Raw genomic sequence first — 14,272 nt, 5'->3', positions numbered from 1 at the left:
AAAAATTAATTCTAATTGCTTTCAAATTCAGAAAAAAAATGAATAGACTAATAATAAGCATATAATTATGAGTCCACTCTGGATTGTATTCGTCTTTGTACCGATGAGGTAAAAAAATATATTTTTACTCTTTTGTTATTGGAGGAAGGAGCCCACAAAAGTTGTAAAGCACCCTGTGGGGTGTGGGGGGCCGCTTCTGGAGAAACACTGTCCTGACAAGTTTACACAGTTGCTGCTGCTGGGGGAAACATAGCAATAACCTCAATTCTCAATAATAAATCGTGATTTTAAATTCTGGCTGGAATATTATGCAGTCATGAAAAATAAAGTGTGAAGGATAAATCAAACTGTCGTGGGACCGTGTGCCCTGCAATTACCCCTGAGGAATCCGCCTGGGGCGAGGGCAGGCAGGGAGGAGCGAAAAGTAAACAGGGGGTGTGTCAGGCTAGTCTCATTTCTTTTGTATATTTCTTTATTCCTTTTTATCCTCATACCCACTCTAATTATCTGATTCTTTTTTTTTTTTTTAAGTTTATTCATTTATTTTGAGGGAGGGAGGGGGAGAGAGAGGGGGAGAGTGAGAATCCCAAACAGAGAGCCTGATGCGGAGCTCAATGATGAACTGTGGGATCATGACCTGAGCTGAAAATCAAGAGTCAGAAACGTAACTGACTGAGCCACCCAGGCGCCCCACCCCATTCTCTGACCTTTATAGGCAGCCATTCTGATACATTTTTTTTTGTTGTTGTTTCAAAATGAGCATTCTTTTGCACGTTGTTGTTTTTGACTCACGTAAGTGATACGGTGTTACTACCTCCTCTGTTTTTTAAGCTGGTGGCCCAAGCAAAGCTCTGGCTTAGTCACTTTCATGCTGGGCTGGGGGTCCGGGCACTGGGCTCTCCGCCATTATCTCTTTGAAGCCTCATCCATTCCGTGGGGCAATTACCGCTCTCCCTGCTTTATGGGTTCAGTAGGTGAGGAATTGGCCCAAGGCCAGTTGCAGAGGAAGAATTTAGTCCAGACAGGCTGACCTCAGAGTTTGTGCTTTTAACCATGGTGCTGTCCACCTCCTAGGTTGCTACTGGATCGCGTGGTGATAGTGGAACCCCATCCATCCTCACCGGGCCTTGGGGTGCCTTTTGGCCATCACTCCACCTGGCCTTAGTACAATGCTCAGCTGGACACTCAGAGTCACTTTTGCAGTGACCCCAAGTAATGACTGACCCCGGCCCCCCTGCCCCTGCCTGGCCCTGGGGTAGACAGCCAGCTGGAAAAGGAACACATCCCTGCCATCGACCCCGTCTTCCCATCTTCCCTCTCCAGCTGCACCAGGAAACCCCGCGCGTTTGGGACTCGTGGTTTGGCTGCCCCCACGTCCGACTGGGAAAGCCAGAGCCCGGGGTTTCCGCTGAGACTCAGGGGCCAGGACTGAGGCAATAATTCTTGAACCCAGGAAATGCTCTAGGAGGAAGCATCAGCAACCCAGAGAAGCCTCGCTCTGCATCAGCCCAGCTTGGAGAATAGCCTTGGGCAGGTTGCTAGACATCTCCCGGCCTCCATTTTCTCCTCCCCACACAGGGCTGGTCTACTCGGCAGAGCTGTAGAAGGAATCTGGAAGGGATTTTTAACGTTCACACCTCTCCTATTTTACACACAGGTCGCAAAGGTTCCCGTTTCACACAAGGGTTCCACCTGATCTTTCTGTGAGCCTCAGAGGTCTCTAATTCCTGCCGTGTCTGTACCCGGCACTTTACTTTTGTGCCTTCACTTAATGCTCTCAAGTCGGGGCAAGAATTTGATGATTTCCGTTCTATGGATGGGGCACCTGAGGCTCAGAGAGGTGAGGCGACACACCCCAACATCACACAGCCCCTAAGTGGCAGAGGCAGGCCTGTCCGACAATGAAGCAGCCGTGGAATACAAAGGTTTGTGCCCAGAAACTCTGAGACTTTGAGGTAAGAGGGCCACGACCTTCAGCGTGAGAAATTGGTGTCAGTGAAAAAAAGTAAGTCCCCAGACCCACCAAGTTTGTCCACAAAAACTGATATACTGTGGCCCGGCTGATGCAAGGTCCACACCCTAGAATTTCCCTTCCAGGAACACAGCAACTTGCATAAAGCGAGGGCCCCTGCCTTCCTGTCTTTCATCTGTTTGTTGGGCGGGAGGAGGGAGAAGGGAGGGCGTCCACTCAGCATAGCCATCGGGGAGCAGGAGATGGCTGGCGGCCCAAAGGCTGTGGGGGACGGTCTGATAACAATAGCTTCTCACCTACAGCAGGTGCTTGACCTTGGCCAAGCCCACTGGGGAGGATGGGGGTGAGTAGGGAAGGTGAGATGTCCCCAGTGGTTCGGAACTCAAGGCTAGACTTGGGGCGTGATCATGGGCAGTGGGGCGGGCCAGGGGGCTGCTGTCTTTCTGTCCCCTACACTCTTGTTTTCTTTCTTTGTGTTGGTTTATCTGTTAATTCCCTCTCTCTAGCTGGCTTTCTCTCTCTCTTATCTCTGCCTCTTTTGTTTCCTACTGAGGAAACCAGCAACAGTTGCGAAATGGAGGCCCAGCCACTGGAGGTGACGTACCCAAGCCGGGCCTGGCCTGAGACACTCCCCTGGCTCCGAACCATGCAGGCTGATGCCAAACTCACACATCCATCTATTCAGACAACAGATATTTATTTGGGGCCTGAAACGTGCCAGGCTCGGGCTGGGCTGAACCGGTGAATGAGGCTGATGGACCTGCTTGATAGGAGCTTAGGTTCTGGGGGCAACGCCTGCCCTCTCTCTGCTCAGCCCAGCCCTCTCCCCTGCCCTGCCCCTCGGCCCTCAGGTATGCGCAGCTCTGGACCATCTGCCTTCCACCCCACTATGACAGCAGATCAGAGGTCAGGCCACACGTGTGGCAGTCAGGGTGGGGAGGGGAGCCTGCTTATGGTATCACACCCACTATTGAGTAAGTGGCATTCTCTGAAATTCAGTGTCCCCAGACAGCTGGAGGGTGGGCGGTCCCTGGTGGCAGGGGCTCCTCTGCATAGATAGACCCAAACCTCTAGTGCACAACTGTCCCAGTGCCTGAGGACAGGCAGCCAGAGGGTGGTGTTGTGAGAGGGCAGTGGTAAGAGGGAGGAAGAGGAGAGGCCGGGACTCCTTCAAGGGGCAATTCTGATAACAGAGTCCCCCTGTGACTACAACCAGAGGTGGCCAATGGCAGAGATAAGCTGTTTTGCTCTGTAGGCAGGAGGTGCAGGTACAGGTACAGGTGAGGGCACTGCTCTATGCTGGCAGCGGTCTTCAGACTCTCGCAATCCTGGATTTGTGGACTCTAGGACCCATAGAAGTATCTGGATGGAACCACTGAGGCCAGGTGGCCCAAACTGGCCCCCAACACCTCCCTTCCCCAGCCACGTTGTACAAACATAGAAACCGAAGGCCAGAAGGAGGCAAGGAGCAGCCTGAGTTCACACAGGGAGTCAGAGCTGAGTCCACAATGTGTGGCCGGCTCCCAGCCTGACCCCACGGAGGCCCCCTATTCTTGAGACGCGGTGTGGACCTGGTCAATTCTGGCGGTGCCAGAAGAGGAGGACACGGCAGTCCGGCTGGGGAAGTAGAGCACAGCGAACCAGCAGAAGATGAAGACACCTGTCAGAAAGGAGAAGGACTGGATGAGCTTGGGGTCGGACCGGCAGGGCGCTGGGCAGCCTGGCTGGCAGCCATCCGGAGGAGAAATCTCTCCACTGCAAAAGCTCAAGAACGCATGGAAAAATCAGGCAAAAATGAAGCCAACCCCTGAAAGAGAACCAAATGGAAATCTTGGAAATGAAAAACGGAGGCCATGAAATCACATATGCGTACATCTATCACAGAAAAGAAAGAGCAGGATAAAGGCATTTTCAGACATACAGAACAGCCACCATTATAGTGACCTTCCTCTACCCCCCTCCACGAAGGATGATTACAGGATGCACCCCAGCAGGAAGAAGGGGGAAGGTGGGAGCGATTGGAAGTGTAGCAAGTACAGAAATTGATAGAAAAGTTAAAACTTTGTGTGTGCTCAAAAGGAATTTACACCGCAAGTTTTAACCACGATAAACTATTGAGAAGCGTTCCAGGGCAGCTGAAGTGTAGGGACTGTTGCATTTGGGAGGAAGAGAGATGGACTGAGACCCGCACACTCAGCTGAGACAACTCGGTAGGGCAAAGCGTTCAGGCGTAAATATTAAGAGCGACCTCCAGAAGAATAATGACATAATCTAGTTTCAAGGTGTGTGCCTCCCCAGCCCCAGATGTTCCAGATGCGGGCTCCTGTTTCTTCCCCCGGGATCGTCTCAGAGAGCCTGCTGTTGCTGACAGAGTCCGCACAGACCGAAGGCCTACTGTGTCCCCCACAAGTACTGTCTCAGGTACTCATTATGAAGTCTGGTGAGATGCCTGGGTGGCTCGATCAGTTAAGCGTCTGACTTTGGCTCAGGTCATGATCTCGCGGTTCATGGGTTCGAGCCCCGAGTTGGGCTCTGTGCTGTCAGCGTGGAGCCCACTTCGGATCCTTGGTCTCCCTCTCTCTCTGCCCCTCCACTGCTTGTGTTCTCTCTCTCTCTCTCACTCTCTCCCTCAAAAATAAGTAAACATTTTAAAAACTTTAAAAAATAAGATGGGGGCGCCTGGGTGGCTCAGTCGGTTAAGCATCTGACTTCTGCTCAAGTCACGATCTCGTGGTCTGTGCGTTCGAGCCCCACATCGGGCTCTGTGATGACAGCTCAGAGCCTGCTTGGGATTCTCTCTCTCTCCTCTCTGCACGTCCCCTGTACTCTCTTGCTCTTTGTCTCAAAAATAAATACATTAATTATTTACCAAGCTGTGTGTATGGCACAGTGTGAGGAGCGAAGAGGATGGGGGGACCGTCACCCACACCCTGGGCGCTTTCTCCTCTGCTGGGAAATCAGAGGGAGGACGAGGTGGGGAGCAAGGAGCACACCTACCCATCGTTTCCTCCGCTAATCACTTCCTTCTGCCAGCACAACTCCTTACAGACTGTCCATGTCATGTGGCCATCACATCACGTGACCTTGCCCTACAGGTCACAGCTGACTGGACCAAGATGGCTCAATCTGATCCTTGACTCTCCTAAAAACACGGACCGGACTGAATCAGAGCACCCTCCCTAGACAGAGGTCACGGAGGGTGGAAGAAGCCATCAGCGAGCCTGGGTAGGAAGGGACAGAAGGGACAGAGGACAGAAGGGACAGACAGAAGGTGAGAGACTACACGCAGCTCCAGAGAAAAAGATGGAGGCGGTATCTGCTTTGGTTTGGGTGGCTTTTCCTGACTCTGGTACCCGTTCCCACGAGGCCGGTCAGCCTGCCCGTCCTGGGGTCCTTGGGAGAGCCCTTGACTTGAGCCAGCCTGAGTGGAATCCTGTTTCTCGCCGTCTGCCTCCTCCCCGTGCCCCCAAAGCACCCCCTTGCAGGTGAGGCAACCCGCCACCGCCCTGGCCCGGAAGCCTCACCTTGCAGGGAGTTGAACAGCGCGAAGACATAGATGGTGGATCGGCCCAGGGGCGTGAGGATGGCCAGCCACCAGGTCACACCCACCAGGCTCGAGAGGCCCAGCACGGTGAGCACTCCCTTCCAGTTCGGTCCCTGCTCCTTGCCTGCTGTGGCAGTCGACAGAGTGAAGATCTTCCAGGCCACCAGGCCCAGGACCACAGCGCTGAAGAGGCAGGTGATAAGGAAGTAGCCATGGACGGTGACGTAGAGGGCAGAGACAGCGGTCTTCTCACGGAACCAGCACCTGGAGGCAGTAGATGGCCCCTGGGGTCGGAGAGGTGGCCCTGTCCAGCAAGCCCCACGCAGTCTTCCCTAACTGACCTTCTGTGCTCAAGAAGACTCCTTCCCCCACTGCTACCCGCCAACGCCCTATTCTCCTGGGAAGGGGCTGTCAAAAGGCTCCTGTCTGCCATCTCTTTAGGCCAGCGAGGGCAGGGGCACCTGGGTGGCTCAGCCGGTGGAGCGTCCGACTTCGGCTCAGGTCGTGATCTCGCGGTTTGTGGGTTTGAGCCCCATAGTGGGTGCTGACAGTTCAGAGCCCGGAACCTGCTTCAGATTCTGTGTCTCCCTCTCTCTCTGTCCCTCTCTCAAAAATAAACATTAAAAAAATAATAAAAATAAAATTCTTCCTAGACCAGCGAGTGCAAAGGGGCAAATTTAGGCCCAAAGACACGTTTCATTTGCCCCACATCATGTTGTTAAACAATTGAATTAACAACCACCCTTTAAAAAGTGGGAGGCTTGGCGTAAGCATCCAGATTTCTGCTTCTCTTGTAAAACGACACCCAGCAGCTCTGTGGATGCCCTCCAGAGGGACGATAGATGCGTGTGTGACTGCCAGTCTACCGCAGTCTCCCTCTGGGCCACCGCGTGCGCTTATGTTACCTCTCTAGCCCCTGTGGCCCCTGCATTTGAGGTCCTGGGAACAAGACCAAGGCCCCACCAGCCTCTCTTAGCACAGAGCCATGGCCCCGGGGAAGGCATTCTGGGGGAGGCTCAGCTCAGCCCCGTGCAACACGCACTGCAGGGCAAAGGGTGTGAAAGAGTATGCTCATCACACCTCATTGTACAGATGAGGAGACTGAGGCCCTGGGAGGGGCCAGGCTAGGCCACACAGCAATTCAGAGGCAGAGCCCAGAGAGAACCAGGGCTGTCACCAGTGTTGGGCAGGTTGTGTCTTGCACAAGGGCAGCTGGCTGAGGGGGCAGATGGGGCTGAGCCCCTGGCATGACAGGTTGGCAGAGCACCTTTTTAAATTTGCCCAAAGGTACCATATGCGCCGGTGGTGGCCCAGGCTAGAGCAAGGCATCCTGCCTCAGCTCGCTTTCCTCCATTTCAGACCCCCTGTCTCATTGAGCTTTCTCCATCCAGTCCTCAGTTTACCACTCCAGGCCATGAGCTAGCTGGAGGATCCTTTGCCTTGACTTACTCAGTCTCTCTTCCCAGGATTCCCTCCTCTCCCCACATCCCTCTGGCCCAGATATGTGCAGCCAGGGACCTGATGTCACCCCTGCTCCCACAGCCACCACTCACAGCTCCAGCGTGGCCATGTTCTTCTTGTCGCGGATGGCATAGTGGCCATAGCTGTTGGCGCTCCCAGTGCCAATGACGATTAGGGCAGGCAGGCCTGTGCACAACAGGAGGGGCTGCGGCATTGCTGGGCTCCCTTGGCATGTCCTCCTCCCAAATCCCCTCCAGCGGCCCATCCCCCAGGTCCTGAGCCTGTACAACAGAGGGAGCCCCCTCTCTGCCCTAGGCGGCTCTCCCTCCTGTCCCCCTCCCAGGGCCAGCCATGCTCACTGCCTGTCTGAGCTGCACCTACCCCAGCCCACGAGGCTCAGCTTCAGGAAATAGTGCCCAAAGTAGGTGTTGAAGACCTTGATGACGAGCAGGTAGAGGTGGAAGGCTTCCAGGCCCATCCAGGTAAAGGTACAGAGTAGGAAATAGTGGAAGATGGCCCCCCGGGCCCAGCAGGTGGCATCTGACCGCTCACGGCCATGCCCCACATTGATGAAGAAGGCTAGATTCAGGAGAAACAAGCTAATGCTCAGGGCCACATGGACCTTGGGGGCATCTTCTGACTTGAACCGCTGTCGGTAGAACCTGGGGTGAGAAGGGCCAATGAGAGGCTGCAAGAGGACGCGGCTCCCATGGGGCACCACGGCCTCTCCATTCCACCTCCTCTGTTCCGCCCCTGCCAGCAGCTGGAGTGTGGATGCTGTCCGGTTCAGGTGCAGAAGCCATCTCATGGCCCTCAGGGTCCTGTGGGGTCCGGATCCTGCTGGCCTCATCCCTTGACTCAATGCTCTGGCCAAACTGCATTCCTTGCAATTCCCTGAGCGCATTCTGCTTTTCCACACCTCCCGGACTTTGCCCCTGCTCTTCCCTCTGCTCTCAATGCCTTTCCCTACTCTTCCTTCAAAACTTCCCTGGGCCTTTCCTTCTGAGGAAGCTGTCTCTGACTGCCACTTATTCCAGGCTGATTTGGAAGTTTCCTGCAGCTCACTGTAGCCACCCCCCTCCTCTCTGGCTGTGACCTCGGGCTAGCACAGTAGGCCGGAGCCAGCCTTGCGTGCATTTGGTTGAGTGAGTAGATGGACTGCGGGACTGGGCACGGGTGCAGGAGGCTGGGACGTAGTAGGGAGAATGAAGCCCGGAGAGGGCCGGAGGCTCACTCCCTGTCCGTGGAGTTCACACTCTGAATTCCTAGCAAACAGATCCCCAGGGCTCTCACTGGAGGGATGAGAGCCCAGGGCTGCCTGGACAGGAGCATGAGGCATAATGTGCATCTCACCTGAGACGCCAGGGCCCACCCTCGAGAGTTGGTGACGATTCCTTCTGGCGCTCCAAGCCGGGCTCACAGGGTCCAGCGGCGCAGCCAGCTGGCAGGTCATGCTCAGCTTGTTGGGGATGGGGGCTGTGTCCCAGGCGGGGGCTTGGTTGGGGACAGGGGTGGCACCGCTCACACTCACGGCTTGCTCTGAGACGGAGGGAGTGGGGCTGCTGGGGGCTGCAGCCCAGGCCCGCACGGTGACAGAGGCAGAGAGGCACGTGGAAAAGGGCAGTCAGAGGGCCCCAGACCGAGTCAGGAGACCCCAGGGCTGCTCCAGGTCAGTCATGGGTGGGGAGGCTGGGGTCCAGGGCAGGCTGGGGCATGTGGCTGCTCCCACAGGCTCCTTCAAGCCGACAGTTCCTGTGGGTCCCTCGGCCATGGCCTGGACCCAGAGAACCTGAGCACAGGCCAGTGATCTCTGCCTGTCCGGCACCCACTCCTCCTTCTGGAATGGGTTTCCCTGAGGAACCCCCTTTCCCGCTCTCAGCCCTGCAGTTTGGCTGAGGTAGACCCTTTGTTAGTTCAAATAAAAGCAGGCACATGACCTGGCTTGGCCAATCAGTGTAACCCACCCCTTGACCACAGTGACCTGTTCCATCATGGGCAAATGGTTCAGCTTAGAGCAAAACTCAACTCTGGTATACACAGGATAAAATTGCATAGAAATACACACACACACACACACACACACACACACACACGTGCACAGAGGAAGGAATGCATGTAAAAAATTGTGGAAACTGTATTCTAGTTAGTAGCACTGTACCAATGCCAATTTCCTGGTTTGGGTATTAATACTACAGTTATATAAAATGTTATCACTGGAAAAAAACTGTGGGACTCTATGTAGTATATTTGCAACTTCCTGTCAGTCTATAACAATTTCAAAATAAAATGTTAAAAGAAAAAGGCTTTAATTCTGGAACTTCGTTTAGAAAATTCACTGCTTAGGCAGACAAGCCTGGGACTCCCTGAGTGTGAAGAAGCTGCTTGACAAGGCTGACAAAGGAGAGAGCAAAGTTGGGAGAAGCAGAGGGAGAGCAAGTCTTTTGAGCCCCTGGACCCAACCATGCCTGAAGGCTGCCTTACAGGAACCACATATTCCCCATTATATTTGAGTGACTTTGAGTTCCTGCCACTTTCAACTGAAATAACTCTGACACATTTCAACCCCCAACCCCATTTTACAGATGAGGAAACTAGGGTTTGGAGAGGATATCTATAATGCTGCACAAGCAGTGTACTTTCTAGCCTGCACCTCTCCTGCCTTTCAGGACAAGAGGGAGACATGGGGTGGGGAGGAGGGGGGTCACCCACCTCAGGGCAGCATACAGGACAACAGTGAAGGCCAGGAAGATCATCGAGGCTCCACAGCCAGCCTGGGAAATGCGAATGAGGGCCTGCACCGTGGCCCGGTCCAAGATCGGCCTCTGTGGGCAACACCCCCGGAACCGGAACCGCATCAGTCAGAGGCCAGGCCCCACACATCCCAAAGCCCCTGGCCCCTGCCAGGCAGCCTCGGTGCCTCCAGAACTGCTGGGATCAGGGCGGGTGGGCTGTTACCAGCAGCAAAGCGAAGAAGGTCAGGTGGTCACAGCGACAGACAGTCCTCTTGGCGCTGAGCTCTGTGGAGCAGCCTGTGGAAGACCAGTCTCCTGTTGACCCTGGAGAGGAAGGGAGGGGAACATAGGAGAGTGTATGGGAATATGGGGGAGTGGCGGGGACCTGAGAGGAGGGGAGGGGAACAGAGAGGAAGGAAGGGCCCTGCCGGTGGCATTCTGCCCCCCACCTCGCCAAGGGAGCCCGTACTCTCCCTGCCTACCTTTAGTCACATCCCAGAATACACAGCTGAAGGTCATGTTCTGAAACCAGAGAATGGGCATCAGGGTGGAGGCACGGCGTGGTTGGGAGAGGAGAGAGGGCCGAGGAGAGTGTGGGGAGAGGAGGGGAGAGGACGGCGTGCCCCCCCGCCCCCCGCTGAGTGCGCATTGGGTAGAAAGCAAGGCTCACCCCGTGGGTCACACAGGACCACGGACTGCACCATTTGGAGTGCCGTGGACCAGCGCGTGAGGGGCGCGGGGCTGTGAGTGGGAGGGTTGCATGTCTGTGTGCATGTGCCTTTGAGGGAGCATGTATGTGGGTGGCATGCTGGTGGGTTTGCCAGGCCCTATGTGCACGCCCAAAAGCACGAGTGCGAGGGGACCTGGGGGTCAAATGGACATTCGTGTGCAGGTGGCATGTGTCCCTGGGCACAACCGTGTGTATGGTCTTTGCGGCTTCTGCCTGGTGGCTGTGGAAGGATGGGAGGTGCAGAGTCCTATGCATGTCTGCCTGTGTGCTTGTGGGTGACCACCCGCCTGTCTGCCCCTTAGTAGCTGCCAGGCCCGGACTGGGGGCTCACAGAGGGTGGGCGCTGGTGGGAGAAGGTGATCTCCAAAGGCTCAGCCAGCCTGCTGACAGATATATTGCCCAAACTCAAGCCCACCACGCGGTTGTTCAACACGCTGCTGCTGTCCTCCAGGCTGAGCTCGGGGCCCTGTGGAGGGAGATGGGGAGCTGGGCTTAGGAAGGGGCTGTCCCAACCAAACTCTGTGGGGGTTCCTGGGAACACCCAGGACCCATCACCCTTGCCTAGAGAGTAAAGTCTGTGGCTAGGGGACCAGGGGACCGAGGGATCATGGGCGACTTTCCTCCTGCTGCTCCCTGTAGTCCCCTGCCCAGGCTGGACCCCAGTGAGCCCAACACCCCAGGCCAAATGGTCACAAAGCCATGCGGCCAACAGCTCTCCATTGCTGGCCCCAGGGCTCCTCTGCCCACTTAGGTGGAGAAGCGTAGGGCTAGAAGAAAGACCAGCTGTCCCACTGGAGGGCAGTGGGTGCCTACGGGGGGTGAGCACCGGCCCATAGGAACACTCATCGTGCACTGTGTCTACACGTGAGTGGATTACACACCTCTGGACAGGCATGCCTGGTACACATTTGCAAGAACCTGGGTACCCTCGCTTGTGTGGACACGGTCACACAGGAGCACACGCGATTACATACACACCAGGAATCTAAAAGAATATGTACATCTGTACATCCACAAGGACACACAAGGGGACATGAATGCTTGGGATACACGTACAGGTCCAACCAAGGACACTGGTGCGTGGGGTCCAAACATCTGAGTGTGTGTGACCAGTGCGAGTTTGCAGTGCACAGACTCCGAGGACAGAAGTCTGGGATGACCTTGGGCTGCTTTAGAAACGTTCTCCGGAGGCTCATCACCTCCTCCATCCCCATTGGGACCCACAGCAAAGACCCGAGAGAGGGCAAGCTGGGGCACAGGTCCCTGGTGAACTGAGCACTGACCCACTGAGCTGCCCTGAGCCTCCATCAGGCCTCTCCTCACCTTAAAGAGATTCCCTGGACCGATGTCCAGGAGCGTGATGGCCAGCCGGACCACCGAACTGCTGTCCTGCAGGGATTCAAAGAGACTCCGGGGCAGCCGGACTCTGTCGGGGGGCTCATGCTCCTCCTCTGTCACTGGCCTTGGAACCTGTAACCACAGACCCCGCAGCTCCCGTCTTTCCCCCAGGGTTCCAACACACCCGTCTTGCCATTCCCCTAGTTGGGAGGGGAAACTGAGGCATTGGGTGGAGGGGTGGTGCCCGAGGGCATCACTCTGAGAGGCAGGACACCTGGAGGCACACTGCAAGCTCTGCTCTGCCCAGACTGTGAGCCCCTGGACAAGCCCCAGCCTCACGGACCCTCAGTTTTCCCAATATGGAGAATGGAGCTAACAAGTTGCCTGTGTGGCCACTCGTCAGGGTCAGACCCAAAGAAGTCGGTGAAGTTCAGTTTACAAGTGTGAAGGAGGGTCGGCCAGCTTCCTGCCAGCCCTTGTAATTACGTAGGGCTTTATGGTGATGGTGTCTGGCTTCTGAAGCAGGAATAACTGGAAAGAATAAAGTCCCCCAGAAAGGGAGACCACGAGAGCAGAGGCAGAGAATACAAAACACATAGAATGTGATTTCCCCCCTGCCTGACAACATATTTGGTAAAAGCTGAGAATGGTTAAAATACTAAATTTCATTGGTAATTTGTTCATTCTCTGACCTCACTGGTCCACTGGGCTGCAGCCGGGTCCCAACTGGTCCTGCCTCAAAAGCACCCCGTGGACACTGGAACAGGAGGAGCTAAGGGTAAGAGGCGAGAGCCCCACCTTTGTCCTTCCCATCTGGACCCTTGTCAAAGAACATGGGGGTGATCTGATCTCTGGGGCCAGCGGGTGCCCCCAAGCAGAGGGCTCAGCTGCTTGGGTCACATAAATAAAGGGTTGGGAAAGGTCTTCTCTTTCATCGCTCCTTTTCCAGACAGGCCTAGAAGTACCCTGATGATAGCCAACTTGTCTGCCGCCTGAACATCATCCTCAGCTTCCCTCCTTAAGGGAGTGAAGTCCCTGCACCCAGGACTCCCTGTGCATTATCTCACTTGCTCCCCCCATAACCTTGAAAGTGGGCACTACTGTCACCGTTTTACAGATTGGGGAAACCAAAGCTCAGAAAATTTCGGTCATGAGCTCAGTATCACATTAGCTGGTAAAGGGCAGCGCAGGGATTTGAATCCAGACCAGTGTAAATCTAGAGTCTGCCTGTGGGGCCCTTTGCAGTATGGTGAGGTGCGCCTTTACCTGGTTTCAAATGTGTTCCCTGGGAGGGAGGGCAGAAGGGAACCTCTGACCTTGGAGGAGCCTTAGGGCTCATCTTACAGATGAGGGCTCCGGGGCCCAGAGACAGGAAGGGGTTTCCTGGAAGACACCTAGGGAGGGGGTGGGGAGCCCAGGACTGGAACCCAGATGCCCTGACTCTCAATTTGATGATCTTCCCTATGCGTCTTTCTCCACCCTGGGTAATCTGTCACCAGGATCCACTCATCCCTAGCACCCATTAGCACCCATTAGCAAAGAGGCAGAGCACTACCAAATGGGACAGGCGAGGGATTTAGTTTGGTGGGCACCAAGCACAGACCAGTAGTCTCTCAGAATTCTGAAAAATACGTCTGAGGGAAATGGAGCCAGAAACAGCCAACAGGGACAGGGACCTCTTCACCTGGGAAGGCGTCAGAGAGAAGAACAGGTCTTCTGAGATGTTGGTGCTGACACTCTGGACAACAGCCTTCAAAAAAGACGTATTCACTATCCCCATCTGATTCTCCACCAGATGGAACTCGTATTTCAGCCAGTATCTGCAAAGGGCCGGGAATCAGGGAGAATAGATAGAGTCTTGCAGGCTGGGATTACGCACTCACCTGGTCCCCAGCCTGGATGACGAGGAAGCCACCATCAGGTTCCTGGGGGAGGAGGGATGACCCAGAATATCAAAGAAAAGACCCTGGGATCACGGCAGGAGAAGCAGGGTGTCGTGAGAGCAAGCCAGGCTCGTTCTGGGAGATTCCGGCCAGTAGTCCCTCTGAATAGTTTATGTGTTTGTCTTTTTTGGTAACAATATATACGTAACGTAAAGTTTACCATTTTAACCATTTTAAAGTACACGATTCAGCGGCATTAAATACATTCACAGTGTTGTGTGACCACCATCGCTATCTAACTTTGGAACATTCTCATCCCTCCAGAAGGAAACCCTCTACCCATGAAGCAGCCATCCTTTCCCTCTTCCCTCAGCCCCTTGCAAACACTAATCTATGAATTTGCCTGTTCTAGAAGTTTCTTATAAACGGAATTGTATATCTGGTCTTTGTGTCTGGCTTCTTTCATTTAGCCTGTTCTTAAGGTTCATACATGTTGTATAAGCATGTGCAAGTATTCCATTCCTTGTTATGGATGAATAAAACGGCCATTCTATAAATATACCACATTTTCTATATACACTTATCCATTGATGGACATTTGGCTTGTTTCCA

At 54.6% G+C, this 14,272-nt stretch overlaps 1 protein-coding gene across 3 annotated transcripts in view; it reads right to left on the bottom strand.

Annotated features, from left to right (window-relative positions):
* Positions 1–178: 178 nt before the first annotated feature.
* ADGRG3 (adhesion G protein-coupled receptor G3) overlaps positions 179–14,272 on the bottom strand; it is a 30,044-nt gene continuing 15,950 nt past the window's right edge. The window contains exons 3-13 of one of the 3 annotated variants that reach the window (XM_049622336.1): positions 13,462–13,597; positions 11,763–11,909; positions 10,771–10,905; positions 10,192–10,231; positions 9,933–10,033; positions 9,687–9,799; positions 8,331–8,546; positions 7,359–7,639; positions 7,070–7,163; positions 5,497–5,780; positions 179–3,632 (exon numbers count right to left, since the gene is read on the bottom strand). In XM_049622336.1, coding sequence (XP_049478293.1) covers positions 3,520–3,632; positions 5,497–5,780; positions 7,070–7,163; positions 7,359–7,639; positions 8,331–8,546; positions 9,687–9,799; positions 9,933–10,033; positions 10,192–10,231; positions 10,771–10,905; positions 11,763–11,909; positions 13,462–13,597 — 1,660 coding nt within the window. In that variant the 3' untranslated portion in view covers positions 179–3,519. The remainder of the gene's footprint in view (positions 3,633–5,496; positions 5,781–7,069; positions 7,164–7,358; positions 7,640–8,330; positions 8,547–9,686; positions 9,800–9,932; positions 10,034–10,191; positions 10,232–10,770; positions 10,906–11,762; positions 11,910–13,461; positions 13,598–14,272) is intronic. The other 2 variants (XM_049622337.1, XM_049622338.1) reach the window with 2 other exon arrangements.

Source organism: Panthera uncia (genome assembly GCF_023721935.1).
Source record: "Panthera uncia isolate 11264 chromosome E2 unlocalized genomic scaffold, Puncia_PCG_1.0 HiC_scaffold_19, whole genome shotgun sequence".
Classification (NCBI taxonomy): Eukaryota; Metazoa; Chordata; class Mammalia; order Carnivora; family Felidae; genus Panthera; species Panthera uncia.
The sequence above is the reverse complement of the archived record's forward strand: the minus strand, read 5'-3'. Positions and strand labels throughout refer to the sequence as shown.